Source organism: Amphibalanus amphitrite, unplaced genomic scaffold (assembly GCF_019059575.1).
Source record: "Amphibalanus amphitrite isolate SeventyFive unplaced genomic scaffold, NRLGWU_Aamphi_draft 000322F_arrow, whole genome shotgun sequence".
NCBI classification, from domain to species: domain Eukaryota; kingdom Metazoa; phylum Arthropoda; class Thecostraca; order Balanomorpha; family Balanidae; genus Amphibalanus; species Amphibalanus amphitrite.
Window position 1 is genome coordinate 183,477 of NW_024881817.1, and position 26,932 is coordinate 210,408.

Consider the following 26,932-nt stretch of genomic DNA (forward strand, 5'->3'; position numbering starts at 1 on the left):
GCTACACCACTATGTTGACCCAATACTAGAAAAGTTATTTTGCTAGTAAAAGGCAAGCAAATTGAAAGTTGATTTATAAAATTGTTTATAAATGATTACAAGATAATAATAAACAATTTTTGATTGAGCAATTATTTAAATAACAAACCGTGAAACTATATTCTGGTAGGTTTAGTAGAAATAAGTCCGTGCAACCTTGTATTTAGGGCCTTGATGCAGACCATCGCTGAGAGGCAGCCGTGCCCCGTGGTAGGCTAAAACGCAGTTCACACTTGCCCGTAAGGTCTGCCGGTGACGGGCCCGACACCGTCAAAACGGCCGAAACCGACGGAGCGACGGCCGTCAGGTCGACGGGCATGTGTGAACCGGCAGCGTTTGACGGCCGGCAACAGCTGACTGCGCCGGCGCCGGACCTGACGGCCGTCGCTTTGGAAAGTTCAGCAATGTTCAACTTTTGACGGTGACGGGCCCGTCGGTTTGAATGTCTGCGTGTTGGAGGAAGAGGAAAAGGAACGTTATCATGCAGCATGAAGCTCAAATGCATTTTTAAGATAGTTTATATCATTTTCTATCCATTTGTTGAGATGAAAGTGTTTATTACGGCACGATATCTTGAGATTCGATCCCTGATTTAAGTCAGCGAACCGATGTGTCTTTCATTAAAATAAAATTGCAGCATTATTTGACATAAAAATGTAAAAGCGTGGTATTTTATTTCTGTAATTCAAAGAATATTTTTAACTTCTCGGCCTTTACCCTCCCCCATCCCCTTCCCCCATCTGCGTCCATCTCGAAAATAGTGCGCCATTTCTGTCACAACATATGGCAGCCAATGGGAGCTACCAAATCTCAACTTTCGTTTGACGGGCTGCAGGCCGTCAGGTCGACGGTGACGGGCCCGACACCGACAGACTGACGGTCATGTGTGAACTGCGTTTAAGGCTCATGGGTTATGAACCGTTTTGATTTTTACTTGAACAGCCCTAGATAAAAAACTGAATAGTGAATAAAAATCCCTGAGGATCAGGAACAAGGACTTTGAACAATTCACGGAATTTCCGAAAACCTTTCCTCATAGTTCTCTGCGTAAATTTATCGTATGTAAAACTTGCGAGATCTGATGACGTCACCACTGCCATTCATAATGAGCTAAATCGTCTAAAAAGACAAACCTTAAAAATTGGACCATATTGTTTTGTGTTGTATGTCCACGTCGGTGTATTTGCAATAAGATAATAAAGAAAATATGGGTGTGGAAGAGGAACCTATGCAAGTTGAAGATGCCGAAGATCTTGAGGAAAGTGATGAAGAGGAGGTGAAGACTGAAGAACCTCAGGTTTTCACGTTGAAAGGTGGGTCATGTTTGTCGCATGTGCGTGATTTTCGGCGCAACGTGCATTTATTGCTATTAATTGCCATGTTTTTCAAATATTTCCCCTTTTATCATTGTTTAAATGCAAATGTAACAACAGAGGAACGATTCCATTGCTAAGCACTGAAGAACTGTGAAACAAGTCAATTTTTGGGATTATCAGACGTCGGGGAACGGTCTCCAGCTGACGCTGGGTCAGTGAAGCACGTGTGCTGATCTGTGTTATATTTTCAGTTCTTAAGGTCATCAAGGAGGCCCAGGCCAAGCATGGGCTACGCCATGGTGACTACCAGCGCTACAGGTTGGTGGCTGACAGGCTTCCCCTCAATCATCGCCTGGGTAGGCGGAAGATGAATATAATTGATCAAAATCATAAACCAGTCAATGCGGATTTGAATCAACCACTAATTGTTTTTAGTGGAGTTTTATGATTCTCCTATAACTGGCAAATTTCTCATTCATTTATCTTTTCTTCTTGTCTTGCATCTAATTCTCTGCATTCCTGGACAGATATTGTGGTAATGTATCAAATTGGCTATATAGAGACAGCACTAGCAGTGCCCAGTTACACTCAAAGTGATTTGAAAGGAATCTGCCTCTTTCAATATTTTTTTGAATTGAGTACAGTTTGTAGCTTGGACTTAAAAAGGCACTATATATGAACTATCATGTTACTTCAAGGCCTAAGGCCAAATATTTTTTTTCTTTAAAGGTAGTGTGCCAGCTTTCCTGGACCGTATGGAGTTAATGGCCCAGATAAGGAGAACCGGATTTTTAGAACTTATCCATACCTTCAAAACTCATGGAAACGTCTTAAATTCTTCAAATTTTGAGTACCCCAGTGCGAAATTCGCCCCGACGGGTTGTCGGTGGTACCCCAACCACATTTCACACCACTATGAACAATAAATGCACACACTGAAATCGCTATTACCGATATGCTCATCCAATCAAGTTTCGATAAACCCGTTCATCATCATCTCCTGCGGTTTTGAACACGCCTGTTAGGTGGTGCGGTAGACCGCGCCCAAAGCCAGGGCCCCGGTAACGTGAGGTAGCCGAGTCAGGGCAGCGTGCGCTGACCCAAGCCGGGGCCGCGCGTCCTCCCGGTGTCATGTGATAGCCCGGGGCTGCCCGCGGGGATGCGGTAGACCGCGCCCAAAGCTGCAGCCCCGGCTTGGGTCAGCGCACGCTGCCCCGACTCGGCTACCTCACGTTACCGGGGCCCTGGCTTTGGGCGCGGCTTCTGCTCATACTTTGTGGTGCGGTGGTGGTGCGTCGGGCCGCGCGCTCTGACTTCGGCCAAGAAAAATGCGTCAGCTGATCATTGTCATTTCTGCCACTTGTGTGTGGTTAAATGGGGTCATAACTTAAGAGACGGCTTTTTCATATCAATTATTTTACATAAAATCATATTTCAAACCATAAATAATGTTCGACAGCCAAATAAAAGAAACAATACCAATATAGGCTTACAGTTTAAGGCTCGACATTGTGTTGTCTACGATTAGACAGCTGATAACTCATTCCCGTACGTCGTAACTCTATAATGACCTTTGCTTATTGTCACATGTGCGCCGCATTCGCGATTGTTGCCGACGCCTGTTTGCAGGTCAGCCCACTACAGTTGTTATACATATCGAAAAACAGATAAACTTTTAGGCGAAAAAGGCACTATTCCAGGCCCATTGTTTTTTGCGATATTAGGTAAAAACAGAAGCTTCTTATCCTAGGTAAGATAAAATGGGAAATCTTTCAAAGGTGGCACACTACCTTTAAAGCACAATATTTCTAACAACCTGTGAAACTCTGTTCAAATGAATATGCATCATGAATATGAACAGAACATCATGACCAAATCATTTGGGGCTGAAGGTGACCTTTGCTAATGTGTGTGTTTGTGGGAGGGGGAGGGGGGTCAACTTTGGCCACACTGACCTGTTCTTATGCCTCAATTTATCACCATATGCTAAATATTTACTTTTGACCCTAGGTCACTTAAGGCCAGGTCACTGGGTCAAGTTCAGTGACCATGCTTTCTGTGGTATTAGTGTTTTTCGCTCCTGACTTAGGCGCCGATTGGTATAAACAGTGTATAAATCGGGGGATTTTTTCGTGATAATTTTATTCTCGGTGACCTCCAGTGACCTCAGTGATGACCCGATCAACAACGACCTAAATAATTCTTAAAGATCTTATAGCGAGCCATCTATTGCTTTTTTCCGCGTCTTTCTAGCTTTCCTAGTCTCCGAGACAACCTGGCGTGGCCAAACATGCCCCCTACCCCCATCCCACCCCCACCACCACCACGGCGAAGTTGGCTGAGACCGCCACCCGGGCGCAGCTTAATTATTTTTGTTCAATATTTTTATCATCACAGTCAACAAAACAACTTAATTAAATCAAGTAATTTCACTTCGGAAGTTGTGTGCAAACTGATAATCGTTTTTTCACCTTTTGAACATACGTTTGATTTAAATTGTCTTAATAAAATGTTTTATGCAAGATGAATCATTTTGTTTAGGCTCAGTCTACTGCTTATTGCAAACATGGCCCTGTTTCACCGGTGATAGCAGCACGCTGCTTTTACACGTGTCAAATTGGGTTTCCATGGAAACATCAACAGGCCCATTGCTCCAACACTACCACAAGGGTGACGTCAGCTCGCGCAATTTGATAGCAGCGTGGTAGCAGCATCCCGTGAAACACCGCCCATATTGCAACGGAATCACTAGGTACTCACTACTCACTACTCACTTCTCAAAACACTCAAAGGAATTTGCCTATGATACTGTCTGAAGCATATTATGTGTCTTTGTTATTCAGCCTAATCATTTTGATGGATGCACTGCTTGTTTTTTGCTTTTTCCACTCTTTCACTTCCATTGAAATGGGAAGACTTGCTATTTAACCACCGTTTCGTATTGTAGACATGTGAGAGCTCAGATGCATGGCACCCGTTCGTTCCGCTGACGGTGAACGGCTGCTCTGCCACCAGGAGCTACTGCAGCCGCCGGATCCGCCGGCTGAGGAAGTACCTCCACTTCGTGCAGGGCAACAAGAAGAACTTCCGACGCAAGGATGTCACCGAGGACGTGCTCAAGGACGAGAAGTGAGTGCCGTTGTGACCGTAGCGGCGGCGGGAACTGCCTGAGAGGTACTGGTGGTTCGCCGGTTGATATCGGAGTTGGTGTGCGCAGGTTGTCGGAACTGACCGTCCCCTGAAGTCTGTTACAAGTTACAACATTCAAATACCCGCCGAGCTGACTCTTTATTTTCATCATTTTTCTTCATTCTTTTTCACATTCTTATTTCAACTGAAATGCTCTCATCTATAACATGCGTCTGATAATTTTGATATACGGAAACCGCTCATAGATTCAACCCTATAATCTGCGTAGCGAGACTCTTCATCTCTGCGCTGGACAATGGACATGCCCCAGTATTTGCTCCCTCTCCGATTGTGCCGATCGGGCGCCTTCTCTATGTCTAGATGTTTTTTTTTTTCCGGGTGACCGATATCTCTCGGGTACATGTATATTCCCCTGCTGACCGTACCCTGTACCCCCAGGTATCTGTACAAGTGTAGGTACAATGACTGTACCCCATCTCCATCTCTCAGGTACCTGTACATTCCGCTGATGATGGTACCCCCCCCCCCTCCCCCCAGGTACCTGTACATGCCCTGTCCCCCAGCTATCTGTACATTGACTACCCTGTACCCCCCCCCCCCCCCCCACAGATACCTGTACATTCCGCTGATACCTGTACATTCCGCCTATACAAGTGTACAATGACTGTACCCCATTCCCATCCCTCAGGTACCTGTACATTCCGCTGATGACTGTGGAGCGCGCCTGGAGTTACGCCATGCAGCTTAAACAGGAGGCCAACACGGAGCACCGCAAAAAGTACCACCTGGCCTCGCGGCTGCGCAAGGCCGCGCAGCAGGTCGAGCTCTTCCAGAAACTCACCGACGAGGTGAGCGTGGCGACGCGCGAGAGAGATGTGGGGGACGGGGAGGGTGGGACCGCCCTTATTGCTGGGGAGGGGTTCGGGGATGCGCCGGGTCGTAAAATGTCGTGCAAATTAAGTTTGTTGGAAGTTTGTACCTATTGTCATGCAAATTAAAATCAAATGGTCTGTGCTATAGGAATGCGAGAAAATAAAGTATGTCCATTTCAGTCTTACTTTATCAAAATGAGTCGTGTTTTGTGTTGCGCTCTCAGACCGTTAACCTTTTACCCCTTCTGAGACCCTTTCTGTTATCCCACTTTTGACCTGTGACTTCTGTCGACCTCTGACCCCTCCCAACCACCTTATGCGCTGTGACGCCCTTTGACCTCTGCTGACCTCTGACCTCCCTCTATCCGTCAGTCCGCGTGATATGAGGCCCTCTGACCTCTCTCCTCTCCGTCAGTCGGCGTGCTGTGACGCCCGGTGACGCGCTGTGACCTCTGACCTCCTTTGTCTCTCCACCAGTCCGCTCGCTGTGAGGCCCAGCTGACCTCTGACCCCCCTATATCCATCAGTCGGCGCGCTGTGACGCCCGATGACGCCCAGCTGACCTCTGAGTCTCTGACCTCCATGATTCTCTCTCCACCAGTCGGCTCGCTGTGACGCCCGCACCAAGCTGGAGGTACAGGCGTACGCGGCCGACATCCGCGGCACGCTGGCCTTCGAGCTGCGCCGCTGGAACGAGGCCATCGAGCACTACACCCAGGCCAGGTCAGAGAAACACTACTCAGTACGCACTACATAACACACAGAACGAGGCCATCGAGCACTACACCCAGGCCAGGTCAGAGAAACACTACTCAGTACGCACTACATAACACACAGAACGAGGCCATCGAGCACTACACCCAGGCCAGGTCAGAGAAACACTACTCAGTACGCACTACATAACACACAGAACGAGGCCATCGAGCACTACACCCAGGCCAGGTCAGAGAAACACTACTCAGTACGCACTACATAACACACAGAACGAGGCCATCGAGCACTACACCCAGGCCAGGTCAGAGAAACACTACTCAGTACGCACTACATAACACACAGAACGAGGCAATCGAGCACTACACGCAGGCCAGGTTAGAGAAACACTACTCAGTACACACTGCATAACACACAGAACGAGGCCATCGAGCACTACACTACACCCAGGCCAGGTGAGAGAAATAATACACTAAGTACGCACTACATAACACACAGAACGAGGCCATCGAGCACTATACCCAGGCCAGGTTAGAGAAACTAGTCAATACGCATTACACAATAAACTATACCTACCTATAGAACATACACGAGGCCATCGAGCACTACATCCAGGCCAGGTGAGAGAAACAATACCCAGAATACACTGCATGACACACAGAACGAGGCCATCGAGCACTACACCCAGGCCAGGTGAGAGAAACAATACCCAGTGCACACTACATAACACACAGAACGAGGCCATCGAGCACTACACCCAGGCCAGGTGAGAGAAACTGTACTCAGTGCACACTACATAACACACAGAACGAGGCCATCGAGCACTACACCCAGGCCGGGTTAGAGAAGCGGTACACATTAGAGTATTTAATCTAATACAGGATATGATTGGACGAGACACAACCCATTATGCAATCAGGCTCGATGGGACAAACGCTACACCTCAGATACTAGAATGAGTTGGTGTGTATTGAACAGTATAACGGTCGAGACACGACTGAGCCTGATCCAGTCACTATCCCCGGCAGCCAGTGCCCCCATCACACTGACCTGACCTGACCCGGTCCGCGCCGCCAGGACCATCTACGAGAAGCTGGCGTCAGCGCTGAATGAGGAGGAGGCGGCCGTCTACAAGACGCGAGCCGAGGAGCTGGTACCCTCACTCAGGTACGTGTACCTATTTTCCAGGTCGGGCTGTAATCTGTCAGGTCCTTTCTGGGACCGACGGTGCCGTCACTAAAGACGTCTAGCTGTTAAGATTATCTCTTCTTATTCGATGATTGGCACTCGCATGCAAGTATCTCTCTGAAGTGCTTGCCGAGAAATGAAGGAAGGGATGTACAGGGTGATAAAAAAAAAAATAACGAAGTGAATACTTTCGGACTTTTAGACATTTTAAGTCACGGGTTGATCACCCTGTATAGTTGTAATATTACGTATTCAAGTCGAGTTCCTGTCATGCTCTATTCAGTGTTCTGTTCATGCATCTTGAACTCTTCAATGCTGTTTTCGGACAGGTTCTACGCCTACACTGTTGGAGATAACGTTTTGTGTTTGTGTTCGGATAGGTTCTGCGCCTAGCTATAGTGTCGGAGATAACGTTTTGTGTTTGTGTTCGGACAGGTTCTGCGCCTATAACAGTGTCGGAGATAACGTTTTGTGTTTGTATTCGGACAGGCTCTGCGCCTAGTTACAGTGTCGGAGATAACGTTTTTGTTTGTGTTCGGACAGGTTCTGAGCCTATAACAGTGTCGGAGATAACGTTTTGTGTTTGTGTTCGGACAGGTTCTGCGCCTAGTTACACTGTCGGAGATAACGTTTTGTGTTTGTGTTCGGACAGGTTCTGCGCCTACAGTGTCGGAGATAACGTTTTGTGTTTGTGTTCGGACAGGTTCTGCGCCTATAACAGTGTCGGAGATAACGTTTTGTGTTTGTGTTCGGACAGGTTCTGCGCCTACAGTGTCGGAGATAAGGCCGCCGGAGAAGACATCATGAAGATGCGACCCGGACACAACGACATGCTCGATGTACGCCGAGTGGTAGTATTTGGCTCCCTTCGGCTGAATCAGTGCCAATCAGTAACATAATTGGGAAGTTTTGAACGGCTTCATATTTTAACATGTTTGGTTACATAAATGTGTTAACCATTAGCAATGATTCACGATTATTGCTTTTTTACGATTATGCCATTTCATGCACCTAGTGATTATTACCCTTTTATATCCATCGTGAGTGTTTCGATCTCAACGTTCTCATATATTTCCGTATTGACATTTTTGCTCCGAGTCCTTCATCTCAACCTTTCGTTTCTCATCCCGCTCACCCTGCGCCTGGTGCCGTTTTTCAGACGCTGATTGCAGAGACGCGAGCTCGTCAGGCGGAGGCCCTGAGCGAGGTCACCTGGAGAGGGCGCACCGTCGGCGTACAGCACGAAAAGGTAGGGATATGTACACATATGGTCAGAGAGGGGGCCCTCAGCGAGGTCACCTGGAGAGGGCGCACCGTCGGCGTACAACACCAGAAGATAGGGATATGTACACATATGGTCAGAGAGGGGGGCCCTCAGTGAGGTCACCTGGAGAGGGCGCACCGTCGGCGTACAACACCAGAAGATAGGGATATGTACACATATGGTCAGAGAGGGGGGCCCTCAGTGAGGTCACCTGGAGAGGGCGTACCGTCGGCGTACAACACCAGAAGATAGGGATATGTACACATATGGTCAGAGAGGGGGGCCCTCAGTGAGGTCACCTGGAGGGGGCGTACCGTCGGCGTACTACACCAGAAGATAGGGATATGTACACATATGGTCAGAGAGGGGGCCCTCAGCGAGGTCACCTGGAGAGGGCGCACCGTCGGCGTACAACACCAGAAGATAGGGATATGTACACATATGGTCAGAGAGGGGGGCCCTCAGTGAGGTCACCTGGAGAGGGCGCACCGTCGGCGTACAACACCAGAAGATAGGGATATGTACACATATGGTCAGAGAGGGGGGCCCTCAGTGAGGTCACCTGGAGAGGGCGCACCGTCGGCGTACTACACCAGAAGATAGGGATATGTACACATATGGTCAGAGAGGGGGGCCCTCAGTGAGGTCACCTGGAGAGGGCGCACCGTCGGCGTACAACACCAGAAGATAGGGATATGTACACATATGGTCAGAGAGGGGGGCCCTCAGTGAGGTCACCTGGAGAGGGCGCACCGTCGGCGTACAACACCAGAAGATAGGGATATGTACACATATGGTCAGAGAGGGGGGCCCTCAGTGAGGTCACCTGGAGAGGGCGCACCGTCGGCGTACAACACCAGAAGATAGGGATATGTACACATATGGTCAGAGAGGGGGGCCCTCAGTGAGGTCACCTGGAGAGGGCGCACCGTCGGCGTACAACACCAGAAGATAGGGATATGTACACATATGGTCAGAGAGGGGGGCCCTCAGTGAGGTCACCTGGAGAGGGCGCACCGTCGGCGTACAACACCAGAAGATAGGGATATGTACACATATGGTCAGAGAGGGGGCCCTCAGTGAGGTCACCTGGAGGGGGCGTACCGTCGGCGTACTACACCAGAAGATAGGGATATGTACACATATGGTCAGAGAGGGGGGCCCTCAGTGAGGTCACCTGGAGAGGGCGCACCGTCGGCGTACAACACCAGAAGATAGGGATATGTACACATATGGTCAGAGAGGGGGGCCCTCAGTGAGGTCACCTGGAGAGGGCGCACCGTCGGCGTACAACACCAGAAGATAGGGATATGTACACATATGGTCAGAGAGGGGGGCCCTCAGTGAGGTCACCTGGAGAGGGCGCACCGTCGGCGTACAACACCAGAAGATAGGGATATGTACACATATGGTCAGAGAGGGGGGCCCTCAGTGAGGTCACCTGGAGAGGGCGCACCGTCGGCGTACAACACCAGAAGATAGGGATATGTACACATATGGTCAGAGAGGGGGGCCCTCAGTGAGGTCACCTGGAGAGGGCGCACCGTCGGCGTACAACACCAGAAGATAGGGATATGTACACATATGGTCAGAGAGGGGGGCCCTCAGTGAGGTCACCTGGAGAGGGCGCACCGTCGGCGTACAACACCAGAAGATAGGGATATGTACACATATGGTCAGAGAGGGGGGCCCTCAGTGAGGTCACCTGGAGGGGGCGTACCGTCGGCGTACTACACCAGAAGATAGGGATACTGGCTAAGTGTCGTTCCTGTCTCTGTGTCTCTGTCTCAGTGTTGAGGTCCCAGGTCCGTTCGTTCTACCTGCTTATTGTTCAGGAGCTCGATTCTTTTCATGACGTACCTATTCCCTGTTCTATATTCCAGGTGCGTTCGTTCCTGCTCAGCGTCTCAGTGTTTACTGTGTTCTATATTTCCAGGTGCGTTCGTTCCTGCTCAGCGTCTCAGTGTTTACTGTGTTCTATATTTCCAGGTGCGTTCGTTCCTGCTCAGCGTCTCAGTGTAACTGTGATCTATATTTCCAGGTGCGTTCGTTCCTGCTCAGTGTCCAGGAGTTTGAGTCCGTTAGTTTACCCTGCGCTGTCTCCGCTGTCTCTGTATCTCAGTGTTAATGTTTCCGTTGTTCCAGGTCCGTTCGTTCCTGCTCAGCGTCCAGGAGGCTCTCTATCTCTGTGTCAGTGTAACTGTGATCTATATTTCCAGGTGCGTTCGTTCCTGCTCAGCGTCTCTGTCTCTGTATCTCACTGTCTCTGTTTCCGCTGTGTCAGGTCCGTTCGTTCCTGTTCAGCGTCTCTGTCTCTGTACCTCAGTGTGTCCGTCCCCATTGTGTGTCAGGTCCGTTCGTTCCTGCTCAGCGTCTCAGTGTTTTCTGTTCTATATTTCCAGGTCCGTTCGTTCCTGCTCAGTGTGCAGGAGTTTGAGTCTGTTAGTTTACCCTCCGCTGTATATTTCCAGGTCCGTTCGTTCCTGCTCAGCGTCCAGGAGGCTCTCTATCTCTGTGTCAGTGTTTACTGTGATCTATATTTCCAGGTCCGTTCGTTCCTGCTCAGCGTTCAGGAGTTTGAGTCGGCCGTCCAGCAGGCCGAAGACAAGCTGGACCTGTACGAGACGCAGCTCATGGACTGCAAGGACGCCGTCAACGTGGTCAAGGAGGAGCTCAGGCAGGACCCAGTCAGTAATAGCGGGGGGGGGGGGCTAGGACCCGGTCAGTTATAGCGGGGGGCCTAGGACCCGGTCAGTTATAGCGGGGGGCCTAGGACCCGGTCAGTTATAGCGGGGGGCCTAGGACCCGGTCAGTTATAGCGGGGGGCCTAGGACCCGGTCAGTTATAGCGGGGGGGGGGGGGGGCCTAGGACCCGGTCAGTTATAGCGGGGGGGGGGGGGCTAGGACCCGGTCTGTTTCTGGGCGGTATCCATTTATATGCCTCCGGGGGACAATCGTTTGACTTGGATACTTTGTTGATTCGAGCTTACACGCTACTAATCTCACACACATGATGCCCACAATTTATTGGAATGTTACTCAATCAGAAGCAGCATACAGGGTATTGTTGCTCCTGTACCCGTACTGCTACTGACTCCCCGTAGTACCCCTCCCCTGTGACCGCACCTGATGTACCCCGTGTACTCTGCAGGCGTACAAGCAGTACCAGCCAGGCGGCGACGCGCCGGTCGGTCCCATGCACTACCTGCTGACCTACCTGAGCTTCATACGGCTCAACACGACCGTGCAGCGAAACCTCATCATCATCGAGAACACGGAGGCGAGGCGCAAGGAGAAGGCGAAGGTACGACGGGGAGAGGAAGGGGTGAAGAAGAGAGGAAGGGAGGGAATTGAGGTGCGCTCCAACGGATGGGACTAAGGTGTGCCGAATAGGGAAGGGTAAAATATGAAATGTCGCTAGTGATTTGCAGGAAAAGCCCTATGTGAAACAGAGAGAAGCCTGGAGAGGAGAGGACAGAAGTTTGAGACTGGATAGAAAAATCATGTTGCCTTGAGTGTAAAATAATGGAAGCTCTTATCACACACAGTTTCCAACTTACACACAATAACCGTGTATTGTCGTCGCATGCGCTGCGACCTTTCACGTACCCTGTGTGCAGCCTGTGACGTCAGTGTAATATTTCCCCCCTCTGTCAGGGAGTGGACGGCCGGCGGGCGCGGATCCAGGACGTGATTCGCCTGTACGAGATCATCCTGCAGAACCTACAGGAGATCCCGCAGCTGGCGGGACTCGAGGGAGACCTCGAGATGCGCAGCTCCGTGCAGGCCCAGATCAGCGCCTACAAGGGATTCAGGTGAGCTGGGACCTGGAAATCCGCTGCTCCATGTGTAGGGCGTAGGTCCAATCTGAACTCGAAACGGCTAGATGTTTATAGTCGTATTTTACAATCAGCTTGATTATTTAGAACATCATCTTCATCGCAACAAATATCATTTCAGGCTCTCACGTCATATCATTCAGGCTCACGGCTCTCAGTACGAGTATAAGACGTATTTGTAATGTGTATGAAAGTATCAGTAGCGCAGATTAATATGATCATTGAGTAGTGCACACGTGCTCAGTGCTCACGTCACCACGTGCCTCCGCGCCGCCACGTGCCGTCAGGTGTTTCTACGTGGCGGAGACGTACGCGGGTCATGAGAAGTGGCCGGAGGCGCTGGCGCTCTACTCGCGGGTGGAGAACTACTGCCAGAACTCGCTGCAGTCGGAGCTCGAGCCCGACCTCAAGGTACGCCTAGGCTGCTGGGTGTGGAGAGGTAGAAGGAAGGGAGGGATAGACTGGATAGATTAACACTGCTCACTACTGCCAGAGCGCACAGTCTGCAGTCCGAGCTGGAGCCCAACCTCGAGGTAAACGTCTGGAGTGAAAGTGAAGGGAGTCGGGCGGGTGTCGCTGTGTGTGTAACTGAAGGGGAGGATAGATAGGCAGCCGCTGGTGCGGTGTAGGTAAAATATGTTTGATGTATGGTAGAGGTAGGGAATTAGCGCCGCACAATGTAAATGATTCTAAAAACCCCAACTGCCGCGCGACCTCCTCTCATTTTTGACGTTATGTTCTGTGTGTAGAACTCCGGCCCTAGCCACGGGCCCTGACCCCTGACCGACCTCTGACCCCTATGAATCGGCTCCTCATGCTGACTGAGAGGGGTAAGTGACCCCTGATCTCACCCCCCCCCTCCCTGTCCTTTCCTTTCAGTCTCGAGTGGAGCGACTGCTCACTGAAGTAGAGGGTCGGAAGTACGCCGTTCACGCGCGCAGCATCCTGGCCACTGAGGACCTGGTGGAGAGGACCCAGCAGCTCAACGTCAGCGACCTCAAGGTACGGAGGGCGGGAGCCGCGGGCGTTCTCGGTCCAGAGGTTAGGCCGGGTGATCTCTCCGTGGGGAAATGTGGAGTTTTTGGACGGGTCTTGTTTGATGAAATATGCTTGTGCTTGACCCACAGCTTGAACTCAATGTTCGTTCGGGTGTTGTGACGTTTTTATGTCCACGCGTTGTCCAGCTGTGCCCATTGTCGTTCTTTTCTCCTGCACACTTTCCATTTATGTTTCGGTCCTCCTTCCGACCTGTTTCTCCTCCACGTTCTCCATCGTGAAGGATGGTCATTGGTCTGCTCACCCTAAGTTCTCCCTGTCCCTGTCCCTGTCGCTTTCTCTTTCTCTTTCTCTCTCCCTCTCGCACTCTCCCTCCCTCTCCCCCTCTCTCTCTCCCTCCCTCTCTCTCCCTCTCTCTCTTTCTTTATTTTTTCTATTTTCCTCTCCTCTCCTCTCCTCTCCTCTCTTCGCCCTCTTCGCCTCTCCTCACCTCTCCTCTCCTTGCCTCTCCTCTGCTCTCCGCCCTCCCTCGCCCTCTTCTGCCCTCCTCTCCTGGTCCTGCAGCCGCAGCTCTCTGCCCCGGCTCTGGGCGCTGCCGTCTCCTGCTCCTCATCCAGCTCCTCGTTTGACGTCGTGGAGCAGATCCAGCGCCCGCCGCTGGTAAACAAGGTAAGAATGAGTACGAGCCCTCGATGCTGGGAACAGTCCATCGCCGGCACATACGGTAAGATGCGAATCGTGCGACCTTAAACCCCGCAGCCCACTGTCTATGGACAAAGTGAGACGTCCCTCCTCTCAATCTTGATATATTCTCATCACGCGACCCTTCTAACGCTACATACAGCATGCATAATACGTTCATTATTCCACCCGATTGGCTCCCCGTCCAGTTCCATCTCGCTCTCAGTTTCGCTCGCACTGGCGCGACCTCTCGCTCGCATTCTGTTGTTGCGAGTGGCTTGCAAGTGGCGCTAGCCGTTGAATGCCGTCGAACCGCTCATGCGCAGTGCTGCCCTCTAACTAGCAAATGCTACAGTTTGCCGGTTGCCAGGCACCCCTCGCCCCCCCTCCCCGTCACAATGACTGGGGGAGGGGGTGACGATCGGATCCCGTGACTGGCGGCTGGTAACGTGACGCCCCGCGCCGTCTGGGTAACGTTACACCCCTGGCTTGTGTTCGGAGGGGGGGGGGGGGGTCTGTCACTGTGAGCAGAAACAAACAGGTATGAGCGACAGCAGCCGACGAGCAGACTGCTGGTGGGGTTTGGAAGAAAGCGGTTGGAATGGGCTGGGAGTGGCGTGAAGTAGACAGGGCCCAGATGTTCGTTTGACGAGCACCTTGCGCTGGCGTTTGATTGGTGCGCTGGCCCCGGCCCCTTTCTCCTTGAACATAATTCGCATCTAACCTGACCTTTCTGGCCTCTCTCGTCTAACTGATCTGATCTCTGGCACCCAGCTGCCCCTAAGGACGTTGCCGTCTTTCTGTCGGCTGATAAATGACGTCTCGGCTTTACGTTTTCCGAGAGCTCTGACCTGATATGTGTCATGGCATCAGTCTTGACTTGTCTCTTACTACTTCAGAGTTGGCCAGTGACCTGTCATCTACACTGACCTGTGGACTCGGACCCATGTTTCTGACCTGTGATATCCGACACTTATCGGATGTGTGCTCTCTATCCTAACCCCTCACCTGACCTTCGATCCTGGTGTGCGCGCCCTCTGACCTCTTCCCCCTAACATCTGCCCTCTCACCTCTGGCCTTTTTAATCTCCAATATTTCACCCGAACCTTGCATACCTCTTATCTGTCTTTTGACTTCCCTTCTGACCTTTCCGCACACTTGAGCTGACAGTGGATCTTACTTGCCCTCCGGTCTGTGAGATCTCTGACCTGACCTCTGACCGGCCTTGGCCCTGTTCTGACCCCGCAGCCGCTGTCGGATCGTCTGGACGAGTACGTGGACGCGCCGGAGGCGGCCGACAGGATCTGCCAGATGCCGCCCGCCATGCAGCCCGTCCCCTGCAAGCCGCTCTTCTTCGACCTGGCGCTGAACCACCTGCAGTTCCCGGACGTGAGCGGCGAGATGGGCGCGCGCGCCGCCGCCGCCGCCGCGCCCGCCGCCGCCGGACAGAAGGGCGCCCAGGCCGCCGCCCAGCCCGGAGGACTGACCGGCTTCGTCAAGGGCCTCTGGGGCTGGGGTGGGAAGTAGGCGGACAGCGGGGCCGAGAGGTGGACTGGTGGCGGGGTGAACGGAACAGAGAGTGGATGGGGTGGAAATGTGGACGGGAGCTGAGTGGTCGGGGTGGAAATGTGGAGAGCGGGTGTGGACGGACGCCGGAGGTGGGGTGGACAGGTTGGACTGGAAGTGGAGTGGTAGAGTGGACAGATTCCACGGGGATGTGGACAGGCGAGAGTGGACCGGGCACGGTGAAAATTGTGAGGCGGACACGGAAGATGAACCGGGTGTCTGGAGTGAAGTGGACCTGTGCTTACGCTGAGAGAGTGCAGTGCGTCTGTAACGGGGGCTACGGTGGGCGCCAAGCTGACGGGTCTTCGGACCATCTTGCCAGCCATGGTAGGGAGCTGTGCTACTGTGTGGATGATGACCTCTCCCGGCTATTCTGGGTTTGGGTTCACCCGGTTCCACCTCTCCCCAGCCGCGTTCCACGGGCCCCGTCCCCCTGTACCGGTGTATGGCCGCGTGCCGACCTCGAGGAGCACCGACTGCCAGGTTAGAGTGCGGTGGTTGGGGAATATATCTATATTCACACACTTGAAAGGCGTTTTAAATAGGCTGTTTCACGTGACGCTGACCGGAACTGTTTTCTGTTATTTGTGGTTTCTATCGGTTTGGGACGCTGAATAAATTATTGACACGCCTACCAGCGCCGCCGAATGAGTCGTTACCGCTAAAAGTCGTCGATACCTACTCAGTCATGCGGTAAATGATGGTGTTTGCAGCCGTGAATTGTGCCACGGATGGAAATGATACTTTGGTGAGACATACATATAGGACAGCGTATGTACAGCCCTCAGCAGACTGCGTGGTAGGTATTCTTTTTCCGACAAAACTGATAATAATTCAAAAGCCATGTTATCAGTCGGTCGAAACTCACTGCAAATAGATGCGCCATACTCCACTCCTTCGATTGGGCCTATCACTAAACAAAGTATACGCCTTGTGTGGCAACAAAATGTAAAAGTTCGTTTTGGGGGCAAATATAAACTTTTGGGTTTTGTTGCCAAACTGGATGGAAAATGAATACGGTGATGATGCCAATCTAAGCTGCGGAGTCTCGCGCATCTTGTTGTTACGATTTCCGAGTGGCCGATAGCATAGTATTCGCGTTATTCTCGGTTTTGTCGAAAAAAGAATACCTACCACGCAGTCTGCAGAGGGCTGTACAGCCCTCTGCAAACTGCGTGGTAGGGATTCTTTCTTCGACAAAACCGATAATAACGCGGATACTATGCTATCGGTCGCTCGGAAATCATAACAGCAAGATGCGCGAGACTCCGCACCTTAGATTGGCATTACCATCGCATTCATTTTCCATCCAGTTTGGCAACAAAACCCAAAAGTTTATATTTGCCCCCAAAACAAACTTTTGCATTTTGTTGCCACACAAGACATATACTTTGTTTAGTGATATACCCAATCGAAGGAGTAGAGCATGGCGCCTCTATTTTCAGTGAGTTCCGACCGACTGACAACATAGTCTTTGAGTTATTACTGGTTTTGTCGAAAAAAATACCTACCACGCAGTCTGCTTAGGACTGTAGGTACTAGGTACTTCCCGAGATGAGACGACAGGCGAGACTGCAAGGTTGAAGAGCTCATCGAAAGCCCGATTGTCTGTTGTGAATTGAGAACTTGCGTTCTCCGATATCCATTTGCTTTTAGCAAAACTAATTTGAGATCACGGTTTATTCCGATAGGATATTGCTTGTCACCATCTCGAGTGTCTAAGCGTTTCGTTTTTCAATAGATGACACACCTGACAACGTAACGTAAAATTTGCATGCCTCGTTTTAGCGAGCATCAACAGCCGTCGATATCGACAACTTGTGTGCGACAAAACTGGCGCAGCTCTCAGCTGATGAATGTGGGTTGATAAGGGAGGCGGAGATCAGCAGATAAAATAAATCAACGTGGCTCCTCTGGAATATTTTTGTGGATTTTTACTTGTTCATCTTGTTACTTGTTCATTACTTGTTTTGCGCGCCCTAACTCTTCAACAACAACAACATACTTGTTCATCTGTGCATTCCTCAGGTATCTATCTATATATTCCTCATATGTTAAGTTATCTGGCCCCTGCAACTTAGCTTGGTTTCAGCAGCACTTCAACTTTGACTTTTTCCGGATTTGTGGTGAATAGGGTAGCCTGTGAATTTAGAATAAATGAGCTATTTCTCCTCCCATAATGTCTCATCTTGAGTTATCTACTGCTTAAAATGATAAATTCATCTAAAGTTATTTAATTTGCGAAGGTATCCTCCCATTGTCATGTCTAAAATTTATCATTCCAATTTTGGATTGTCTCGGTCTGGTCTGATCCGATGGTAGGACTAGGGACGTTGGTTTATGCTACAAGTTTTGCTTGGCACTATAGCTCTGGCTCTGCTCACCTGTCAATTCAAACATTGAAGTAGGATTGAAGTTATAATGAATTAAATGTAAATAAGTCACAAAAATGGGAAGTGTTTGTGTCTTCCAACAGAAACCAAAGAGAGGGTACCTAAGTCCCTGGTAGTGGTGTGTCATAAGCAGGGGGTGCGGAGCCGGCACATTTTTGCCCAGAGCCGGAGACAGAGCCGCCATGACATTTCACCCAGAGCTGGAGCCAGAGCTGGAGCTGGAGACAATTTTATTTCTACAAAGTCGGAGCTGGAGCCGATGCTGTCTGAAATTTCCACGGCTCCACATCCCTGGTCATAAGTGATTTGTTTTAAAAACAGGGCCTCGGTTAAACTGTTCATCAGGCATTGGATGTTGTGGGCAAGGTTTCAGTTCATCATGTTTTTAATTTTTATATTGCACAATTATGTGTGGAATTCTTACTTTATTGTAACATAGATTGCCTTTGTTTCAGTGATTGCTCATCTTCCTGTTCAAAATGATGGAAGGAGGAGCCTTTGGTGGTGCCAAGATGGGTGCAGCCTTTGACCCTATTGCCTTCATTCAAAGGCCACAGGTCATCTTAAGAGCACTTTGTTTGGTAAGTTAATGATGCTTGGTAAATTTGATATTATTAAACTTTAGAGCTTTTCCTTGCTCTTGTTTTTTTTTTTTTGCTGCCCTTGTTGCTGATCCCAGGTCAATTTTGCTGTGGATTGCATGCAAGGACATTTTCCTTGACTAATTGGAGATCTGTTCTGATAATTGGACTGTTGAATTGGCATTTCAACAGATTCAGTCATGGCTGTAGTGTATACAAATATATTTGTTTTATGAGATGAATACTTGTGAATGATAAGTTGGTGGTCATGAGCCCAGAGGCCAGAGCCCTATCACAAATTAGTCATTGTTGTTATTTGATTAAAGATTATGTGTTATTCCTGTCAATTTCCTCTGCATTTCAACCAAAACCTTTGCATGTGAACATTGCAGCTATTTTTAGTGACTCCTTGTGGCCTGCTGCCTCCACCCAGTCTGTTTATCACCTCTGACTATCTCTCGGCTCCTGTGTGCAGCTGTTCTCCATCATCATCTTCGGCTGCATCTCCTCGCAAGGCTGGTACGAGGATGACGATATGAAGCAGGTGTGCATGTACAACCAGAACAGTGGCGCCTGCAACTACGGGACCGGCATCGCCGTCATCGCCTTCCTCGCCTGCTTCGCCTTCATTGCCGGCGAGTTCTTCTTCAGCCGCATGTCGTCCGTCAAGACGCGCAAACACTACGTGCTGGCCGACCTCGGATTCTCCGGTGAGCGATTTCTGGGACAAGTGACGGGACGGTAGGGCTTTTGCCGGGCCGTGAGGTAAATGACGGCCGCCGTGGTGGTTTTCGGGCCGCTAGGGCGATTACCGGACCGCTTCGGCGATACAGGGTCGTAAGGACGATTACCGGGCCGCTAGGGCGGTTACCGGGCCGCTAGGACGATACTGGGTCGTAAGGACGATTACCGGGCCGCTAGGACGATACAGGGTCGTAAGAACGATTACCGGGCCGCTAGGACGATACTGGGTCGTAAGGACGATTACCGGGCCGCTAGGACGATACAGGGTCGTAAGAACGATTACCGGGCCGCTAGGACGATACAGGGTCGTAAGGACGATTACCGGGCCGCTAGGACGATACAGGGTCGTAAGGACGATTACTGGGCCGCTAGGACGATACAGGGTCGTAAGGACGATTACCGGGCCGCTAGGACGATACAGGATCGTAAGGACGATTACCGGGCCGCTAGGACGATACAGGGTCGTAAGGACGTTTACCGGGCCGCTAGGACGATTACCGGGCCGCTAGGATGATAACCGGGCCGCTAGGACGATACTGGGTCGTAAGGGCGATTACCGGGCCGCTAGAGCGGGAATCGAGACGTTAGGGTCATAACCGTGACGTTAGGGCCATTACCGGGCCGTTAGGGTGATAACTGGGCCGCTGCGCGGAACACCGGAACGTAAGGGCAAGTGGGGGCTTTTAAGGTGATAACGGGGCCATTAGGGCCGTTACTGAGTCTTGAGGGCATAACTGCTCCCTTCCCCGGTGGCTACCGGGGCGATTCCGGGGTCGCCACGACGAATAACGGGTCTTAAGGGAGATTACTGGGCTGTTAGGGCGATTACAGATCCACCCCAGTAACTGTTTATTTGTAGGAAAAATCTGCAGCACATTTGTAGGTTTAGCGTGAGACCGTTGTCGGCTGGTGGTGATGCCGACTTGCCCCAGCGTTCGGCACTCGGTAGTGCCTGTCTGTTCACAGGCAGGCTCCGAGCACTGAGCGTATTTATTCCAACCTCGGGGCCCACGACTTGCGCAGTGACTTACAATGACAGTGCACCCATATAAGGGTGGATCGCTGAGCGATTCTGGGAACTGTGCCGAACGCTTCGCAGGACCTCGTTCAAGTAATGGTCCGGATTGACGGCCGGTCGCGCTATCCTGATCGTGATCATACACGCTCATTGCCAGAACATCCTTGGCATGTCCCGCGACATCCCTTACGTATCCTCCCCCATGAGTCGACAAGGGGAGCCGTCAGAACACAGCTACCGTGAGAGGAAAGGACTGGACGTTCCGAGCTCCAACGGGGCTCTGTTTCTCGCCGGTGAGGCACACCATTGCCTGTTGCTACCAGGGCCAGATATTGGCGCTCGGTTTCCATGGAAATGTGAGCAAAATTGCCATTTTCGCTTACCGTTTCTATGGAAACTGAGCGCCAATGCTGTGTGACGGCATGCCGTGAAACAAGGCTCTTCACAGCACACAGTCCGTAGGTGAGGCTTAGTGCGTCATCGCTCCTCCCTCCGACCCGCGGTATCTGGCCGGATCTGTGGTCGGCGTTTCCGACTCGGCGCCGGGTTTCCATGCCCACAGCTGTCCCGATAGGTAGCCGCGCTGTTTGTATCGGGGTTTCTATACCCGCAGCTGTCCCGATAGGTAGCCATGCTGTTTGTATCGGCTCCCTAATTCCTGCCACCAGCACCAGGTGTAGACGGCGGCGTGTGGAGCAGGGCGGGGTTCGCTGCACTTTGACTTCTGAATTATTTCGACTGCCGGACGCTCCCCAATCAGACCGTTAAGGTCAGGGCACGCCCAATGAGCTCTGATTAGCGGGGAGGGGTCACCCGCCTCCGCAATGCGCGCTTCAGTTCGTGTCTAAAATTATTGAATCTGGCCATGCTATTAGTAACATGGACGGCTCTTTTCGAAGGTTTGCATTTATATGATAGAAATTGAATAAATATTTGCCTTAAAGGGACTATCCCACCTTTAACATGGGGTTTGAGTTGAGATAGCCAAGTTTGCGGCGAGGTTCAGAAACCACTATCTATCTAGGTTGCAACCCCCGCGGCCTCTTGGTGTTGAAGAAATTCGTTCCCTTCATTTGAAAATGGGCCTTGTACAAGGCCCTATCTTCAACATGGAGCGACCGTTAGTGTGACGTCACCTCGTTTAGTCATTCTGATTTAAATGGGTTTGTTCGTTGAAAAATCGCTTAAAACCTAGTCTGAACTTTGTTGTGGTGCCTACAGAGTAAAAAGAATCAGCTTTATGACAGTAATGTGGCCTGGGGAAGGAGTTAATTTTGGGCTGTGACGTCACATATTTGAAAGTTTGTGTTTGGAATATGGGAAGCCTAAGAAGTTTAATGAAAAATAAATGCCAGAACCGTGTTCCTGGTCATCCAATCTATAAAGTCGGGCACAATTTAACTGGTTTTAACAACATTTTAGAAGGTGGGATAGTCCCTTTAACGTCATATCATGCCTTAGCAAGGTTCCATAAAGCCTGTTTGTGTGCCCCTCATATCGTCCATCAATCGTGAAAGAATAGAACAATCGCCGTGCCCTCCTGCAGAAATGGCCGGTTAACGATCATTTCGCTATCGATCTCGGCCGCGTTATACTGCAGACCGAATTCCGGGCCATCTCTCTGACTGCTGCAGCGGCTGCTCCGTCAGTGAAGTGGGTACTGAGGACAAGAGCGGCCGGAGCGGGGGCGGCCGGCGTTACCACTGAAATACGACGCCAGTGTCCGATGGCAGTTCCCGGATCGAATAAAACAAACTCGCTGCCCGGTTACGGCTCATGCCACATTCATGCCGAAACTTCACATTGAAGTGCCATTACATTAATGAAGTACATCCTTACCGGTTGTTTTGGAGTTGCAATGGTCAGTGTTATTGACGCAAATGACCTTGTAGTCGACGCTACCGTGAGCCCCAATACATCATTCATTGGAACAAATTACGACGAAGGGAGGTTATCATTATTTATTTTGACTGCCCTTGATACACCGCATAGCTGAAGTAAGAACCCCAACTGGGTTGTGGATAGTATTTTGGCAATTGTGGCTAAAAGTATGAAATTACTATCGTCTATATTCTATAATTTCCGCCCAGGTAATTATCCGCCGTAGTGTCGAGCGTCACTGGTTGTGTCGGCGTCACTCAGCAGTCAGTGCTGTCGCTGCCCCGCTGTGCCGCGATTCAGTCCCGGCGCCGCCCGCTGCCCCGCTGTGCTGCGATTCAGTGCCGGCGCCGGCCGCTGCCCCGCCGGCCGCTGCCCCGCTGTGTCGCGACTCAGTCCCGGCGCCGGCCGCTGCCCCGCCGGCCGCTGCGCCCGCTGCTCAGCGCCGGTACCTGGCCCTCCGCCCGGTCACGTAGCGCGGGGTACTCAGTGGTCGCTCACGTCCCGCCGACCGCCGAAGCGCGGAAACGGGCCATTGATAGACTGCTCCGATCGGGACGCCGCCAGCGGGGAGGGGAGCGGTGGGCAGGAGGGGCGGCGCTGGTTTTAGACGGGAATAGGGGAGTAATATAGTGGGAGGATGGGCGATTCACGGGACTGACATGTGCTTATCAATGCTAAGGAACGTTAGACTGGAGGAAAGACGGTCTGGGAGCTGTTACAATAATCCTGTTTGGATAAGCCTTTATCGTTTCGGAAGCTAACTTGTAGAGGCTTTATTGAGGGTGATGGAGTAATTCGTGTTGTAACTATTTAGGGAGCGTTTATTTTAGGTCTGGCCGTTGACTCGCTAGGTCCGCGCGGCTCACTGACGGAGGTCTCCGCTCCACCCGGCAGGATTCTGGACGTTCCTGTTCTTCGTGTCGTTCTGCTTCCTTACCAACTCCTGGAGCAACACGGAGGGCGTGCCGACAGCCAACGACAAGAACCCCGTCCAGGCCGCCATCGCCTTCACCTTCTTCTCCATCTTCACATGGGTCAGTCGCTAAATTCGCTTGGGTGTCAGCTGGACGCCTGGGTTAGTCGTATACTTTCCGTGTTGACCAGTCTCGGCTTCACCGCAGGGGGTCAGTCTGTCACCCAAGTCACCGGTGTCAATATGTGGCGGTGTCAGATTTTTGACACCGCGGCCAGTTTGCTGAATTCACGAGCGTGACATGGATCAGTCGCATCACCTCTCGCACCAGTTTGAGCCGGTCCAGGTTTGCTTTGGACACCGTCCCGGCGCGACCGTCGGGCCGGTGTGTGTCACCCTGTAATGTCTGTGTCCGAGTCCCCTAACCCACCTTCCTGCCCTTGTCTGTGAATGATATAGTACATGATCCGCCTGCTCTTCGCGGCAGACAGGCGGCAGGCGGAATGATATAGTACATGATCCGCCTGCTCTGCGCGGCAGACTGACCCTCGCAGAGCTGGACCCACTCTGAGGATATTTACCCTCTCATGAGACATCTCGTCTCCAACGCCCCCAGTCTGTCTGCCCCCCCCCCATCGGTGCCTCTGGACTGTAACCTTCCTGAATATCCTTTAAGCCTCTCTCCATCTATTCGCAATACGCACACACAGTACAGAATCCATCACTCCCCTACATATCTCCGAGCCGCACCTGTCTGCGTCTGACCTGAACACCCGCTCCCGCTCCCACAGGGCGCGCCTGGCCTACCTGTCTCCGTCTGACCCTCCCCTCGGCTGTCCACGGGGCGCCCTAACTGTCTGTCTGTCTGTCTGACCCTCCCCTCGGCTGTCCACAGGGCGCCCTACTTGGCCTACCTGTCTGTCTGACCCTCCCCTCGGCTGTCCACAGGGCGCCCTACCTGGCCTACCTGTCTCCGTCTGATCCTCCCCTCGGCTGTCCACAGGGCGCCCTACCTGGCCTACCTGTCTGTCTGACCCTCCCCTCGGCTGTCCACAGGGCGCGCTGGCCTGGCCTACCTGTCTCCGTCTAACCCTCCCCTCGGCTGTCCACAGGGCGCCCTACCTGGCCTACCTGTCTCCGTCTGACCCTCCCCTCGGCTGTCCACAGGGCGCCCTACCTGGCCTACCTGTCTCCGTCTGACCCTCCCCTCGGCTGTCTACAGGGCGCACTGACCTACCTGTCTCCGTCTGACCCTCCCCTCGGCTGTCCACAGGGCGCCCTACCCGGCCTACCTGTCTGTCTGACCCTCCCCTCGGCTGTCCACAGGGCGCGCTGGCCTATCTGGCCTACCTGCGCTTCAAGCAGGGCACGGGTAACGAGTTCGCCACGGGCTACGATCAGCAGGAGGGCGGTGTGCCGGGCGGCGCCGGGTACGCCGGCTACCCGGGCGCCATGGACGGCTCTGCCGACCAATCCGGCTACCAGGAGCCACCCTTCTCGCAGCCCCAGGACCCCGCCGGTGAGTGATCCAGAACCGGCCGGTAACCTCCAGTGAGTGTCCCAGGACCCCGCCGGTGAGTGACGGGTGCCCGACCCTCGGCCGGTGAATGTCCAGACACAACCGTTGAGTGACGAGCGTCCCACCCGGCCGATGAGTGCCCCACCCTTAGGCTGGTGAGTATCTGAGGATCCGCCGAGACACGAGACAGGTTAATCGTCGGGTGGGATTGCAAATGCTCTCCTTGAATGATAGACATACTAGCATCTGTATTTCGCCCGCCTGATCCGAGATTGGATCAGGATTTAGTTTGGAATCCTGAGGGGTAATTGACCTGACAGAGAGTGCTCGAAATAGAGAGGATGTGCAGCTGTCACAATTGACGTTTACCGTGCTTTTGTTTGTTGTTACGTGTCATCTGTCGTATTATTCGCTAGCCTGCTAAGTTCTGTGTCGATCACAAATATGCTCTGTTTCCGTCACTCGCTCACCAATGTTTGGTTCCGCCGCCAGGCACCGGTAACTTCCAGCCGCCGGCCTACTAGGCGCGGCGACTGAGTGGAGACGGCACTGGCGGTACTCGGCCCGCGGAGCCCGCGCTGCCGAGGTCTCCGGCTCGACTCTCCCGACCGGCGGGTATCCCCGCAGCGGCGGATCTCGGGTCTCGCCGCCGGCAGCATCGCGCACAGACGCCGGTGTCCTCCCCGTACCGGATCCGACCCGTACCGCTGGATCCGCCGGTATCCGGATCCGTAGGGCGGCATCCGGATCGCTCCGGGCTGCGGCAGTTGTTTTATCCAGATCGGCGTGTGTGTGATTATTTACATTCGACTATGTGATATCAGTTGGGCCGCGGCCGTCAGCGCAGTCCGCCGCCCCGGGGCATTGCCGTATCAATATTCATGTTATCCGCCTCCCTAACTCTGTTCAGTTGTACTCTCAGTTCTCCTCATTTGTTTATCCCGCGCCCCCGAGCGCCCGGCCGTCTGGTCTGAGTGCTGGGTTGTTTTCTCGGTTGTTTGGGCCAGCATTAAATGTTTACGGGACTGCATGCGTCCCGGAGCTCCTAGTCAACGGCAAGTAATAAGTAGAATAGCTCATTGAATAAGACAGCTAGTCGGTTACAGGCGCTCGCTGGCGCGGCCGGGCCGCCGCCGCGACGGCTTTGTGTAGCGGTAGTGGTGTCTTAGCGCGCTGTGTGGTGTGTGCCGTGTGGGTGTGGGTGTGTGCCGGCAGGTTATCCCCCGGTTATATGTAGTTACTGCCACCGCGTGACAGGTGACTGCCCGCCGCGCGGTACTGATTAAATCACCTATTTATTTAGGTATTCCGAGCTGATTAACCGGGGAGGGTTACCGTGTATCACAGTAGGCGCGGCGTGGGTTGGGTTGTAATCCAGCGAGTCCTACTATCAGTTATCTCTCGGCTGTTGGTTGGTTGTCGGTTTGACTGCGGCGCTCGGTTTTCACCAGTGAATGGATCGGACACCTGTCTGGCCAGCTGTCCCAGCTGGGCGCTCTCCCACTCTCTCCTCTCCTCCGCTCTCTCTCCGGCGCCTCAGCCGCTCTACAACTGTGGGAGATTGCCGCGGCAAGTAGAGGCTCTGTGTCGCTGGCGTACTGAGGGTGGCTGCTTACTAAGCCTGGATCGTGACGTGTAGCTGTTAGCTATGTCCTAGTCTCCCCTCCCCCCCCCCTCTCTCTCTCTCTCTCTCTCTCCGTGTTAGCTTTTGCAGAGTTCCTCCGTCGCCGTATCTCTCCCTGTGCTGGTGTGGGGGTTCATAATACCGTATCACTCCCGTTTGTCTGTCTGTCTGTGTGTTTACCTGTTGCTATTGTGAGAGCGCTAGTGCGGCCGTCGGCCATGCTGTGTATCTGTGTAGCACGCTTCTGCGTATCCATACATCTCTGTCGGCGTCTGACAGCTGTCACCGTGACAGCTTCTGTCTGTCACCGGGCCGGAGCTCAGCTGACGCGCCTCGTCCGAGGCCCGCGGAGGGCCCTGAACACCCATACGAGACCCATGTTGGACCCGCCGGGCCCGGTCAGCCTGTAGTGAGACGGAGCGACGCTAGCGCCGCCCCTCGCCAGAAAGCAGAAATACAGTGTTGTTGTCGGAACGGCTGTTTACAGACAATAGATATGGAATCCAGCTATCAATGGGCAGCGAACTACGGAGCTGACCATAACTCTGCATATTGTGAACTCGTCCGTCCCGTGGCTCAGTTTGTAGACATCTGAGGAGCTGAGGTCTGAGGACAGCTGAGGGACCGATCATTGATC

The 26,932-nt window shown here is 52.3% G+C and overlaps 2 protein-coding genes across 4 annotated transcripts; both read left to right on the top strand.

The window, feature by feature from the left end:
• Nucleotides 1-773: 773 nt before the first annotated feature.
• LOC122388417 (signal recognition particle subunit SRP68-like) lies at nucleotides 774-16,256 on the top strand. Of its 3 annotated transcripts, XM_043379477.1 has the most exons (16): nucleotides 1,148-1,352; nucleotides 1,607-1,673; nucleotides 4,371-4,484; nucleotides 5,194-5,353; nucleotides 5,905-5,920; nucleotides 5,995-6,100; nucleotides 7,166-7,255; nucleotides 8,034-8,115; nucleotides 8,436-8,525; nucleotides 11,087-11,227; nucleotides 11,692-11,844; nucleotides 12,198-12,355; nucleotides 12,667-12,790; nucleotides 13,259-13,381; nucleotides 13,940-14,044; nucleotides 15,305-16,256. In XM_043379477.1, the coding sequence occupies exons 1-16, from the start codon at nucleotides 1,247-1,249 to the stop codon at nucleotides 15,581-15,583; spliced, it is 1,914 nt and encodes a 637-aa protein (XP_043235412.1). In that variant the 5' UTR covers nucleotides 1,148-1,246; the 3' UTR covers nucleotides 15,584-16,256. The 3 variants fall into 3 exon arrangements, with proteins under 3 accessions (XP_043235410.1, XP_043235413.1, XP_043235412.1); XM_043379475.1 differs by lacking the exon at nucleotides 5,905-5,920 and having other exon boundaries at nucleotides 774-1,352; nucleotides 5,979-6,100; XM_043379478.1 differs by lacking the exons at nucleotides 5,905-5,920; nucleotides 13,940-14,044 and having other exon boundaries at nucleotides 779-1,352; nucleotides 5,979-6,100.
• Nucleotides 16,257-17,425: 1,169 nt separating this feature from the next.
• On the top strand, nucleotides 17,426-26,769 carry LOC122388418 (synaptogyrin-like). Its single transcript, XM_043379479.1, has 6 exons — nucleotides 17,426-17,650; nucleotides 18,471-18,596; nucleotides 19,072-19,306; nucleotides 23,134-23,273; nucleotides 24,479-24,671; nucleotides 25,164-26,769. Exons 2-6 carry the CDS (start codon nucleotides 18,495-18,497, stop codon nucleotides 25,193-25,195), a joined length of 702 nt encoding a protein of 233 aa, XP_043235414.1. The 5' UTR covers nucleotides 17,426-17,650; nucleotides 18,471-18,494; the 3' UTR covers nucleotides 25,196-26,769.
• The last annotated feature ends 163 nt before the right edge of the window (nucleotides 26,770-26,932 follow it).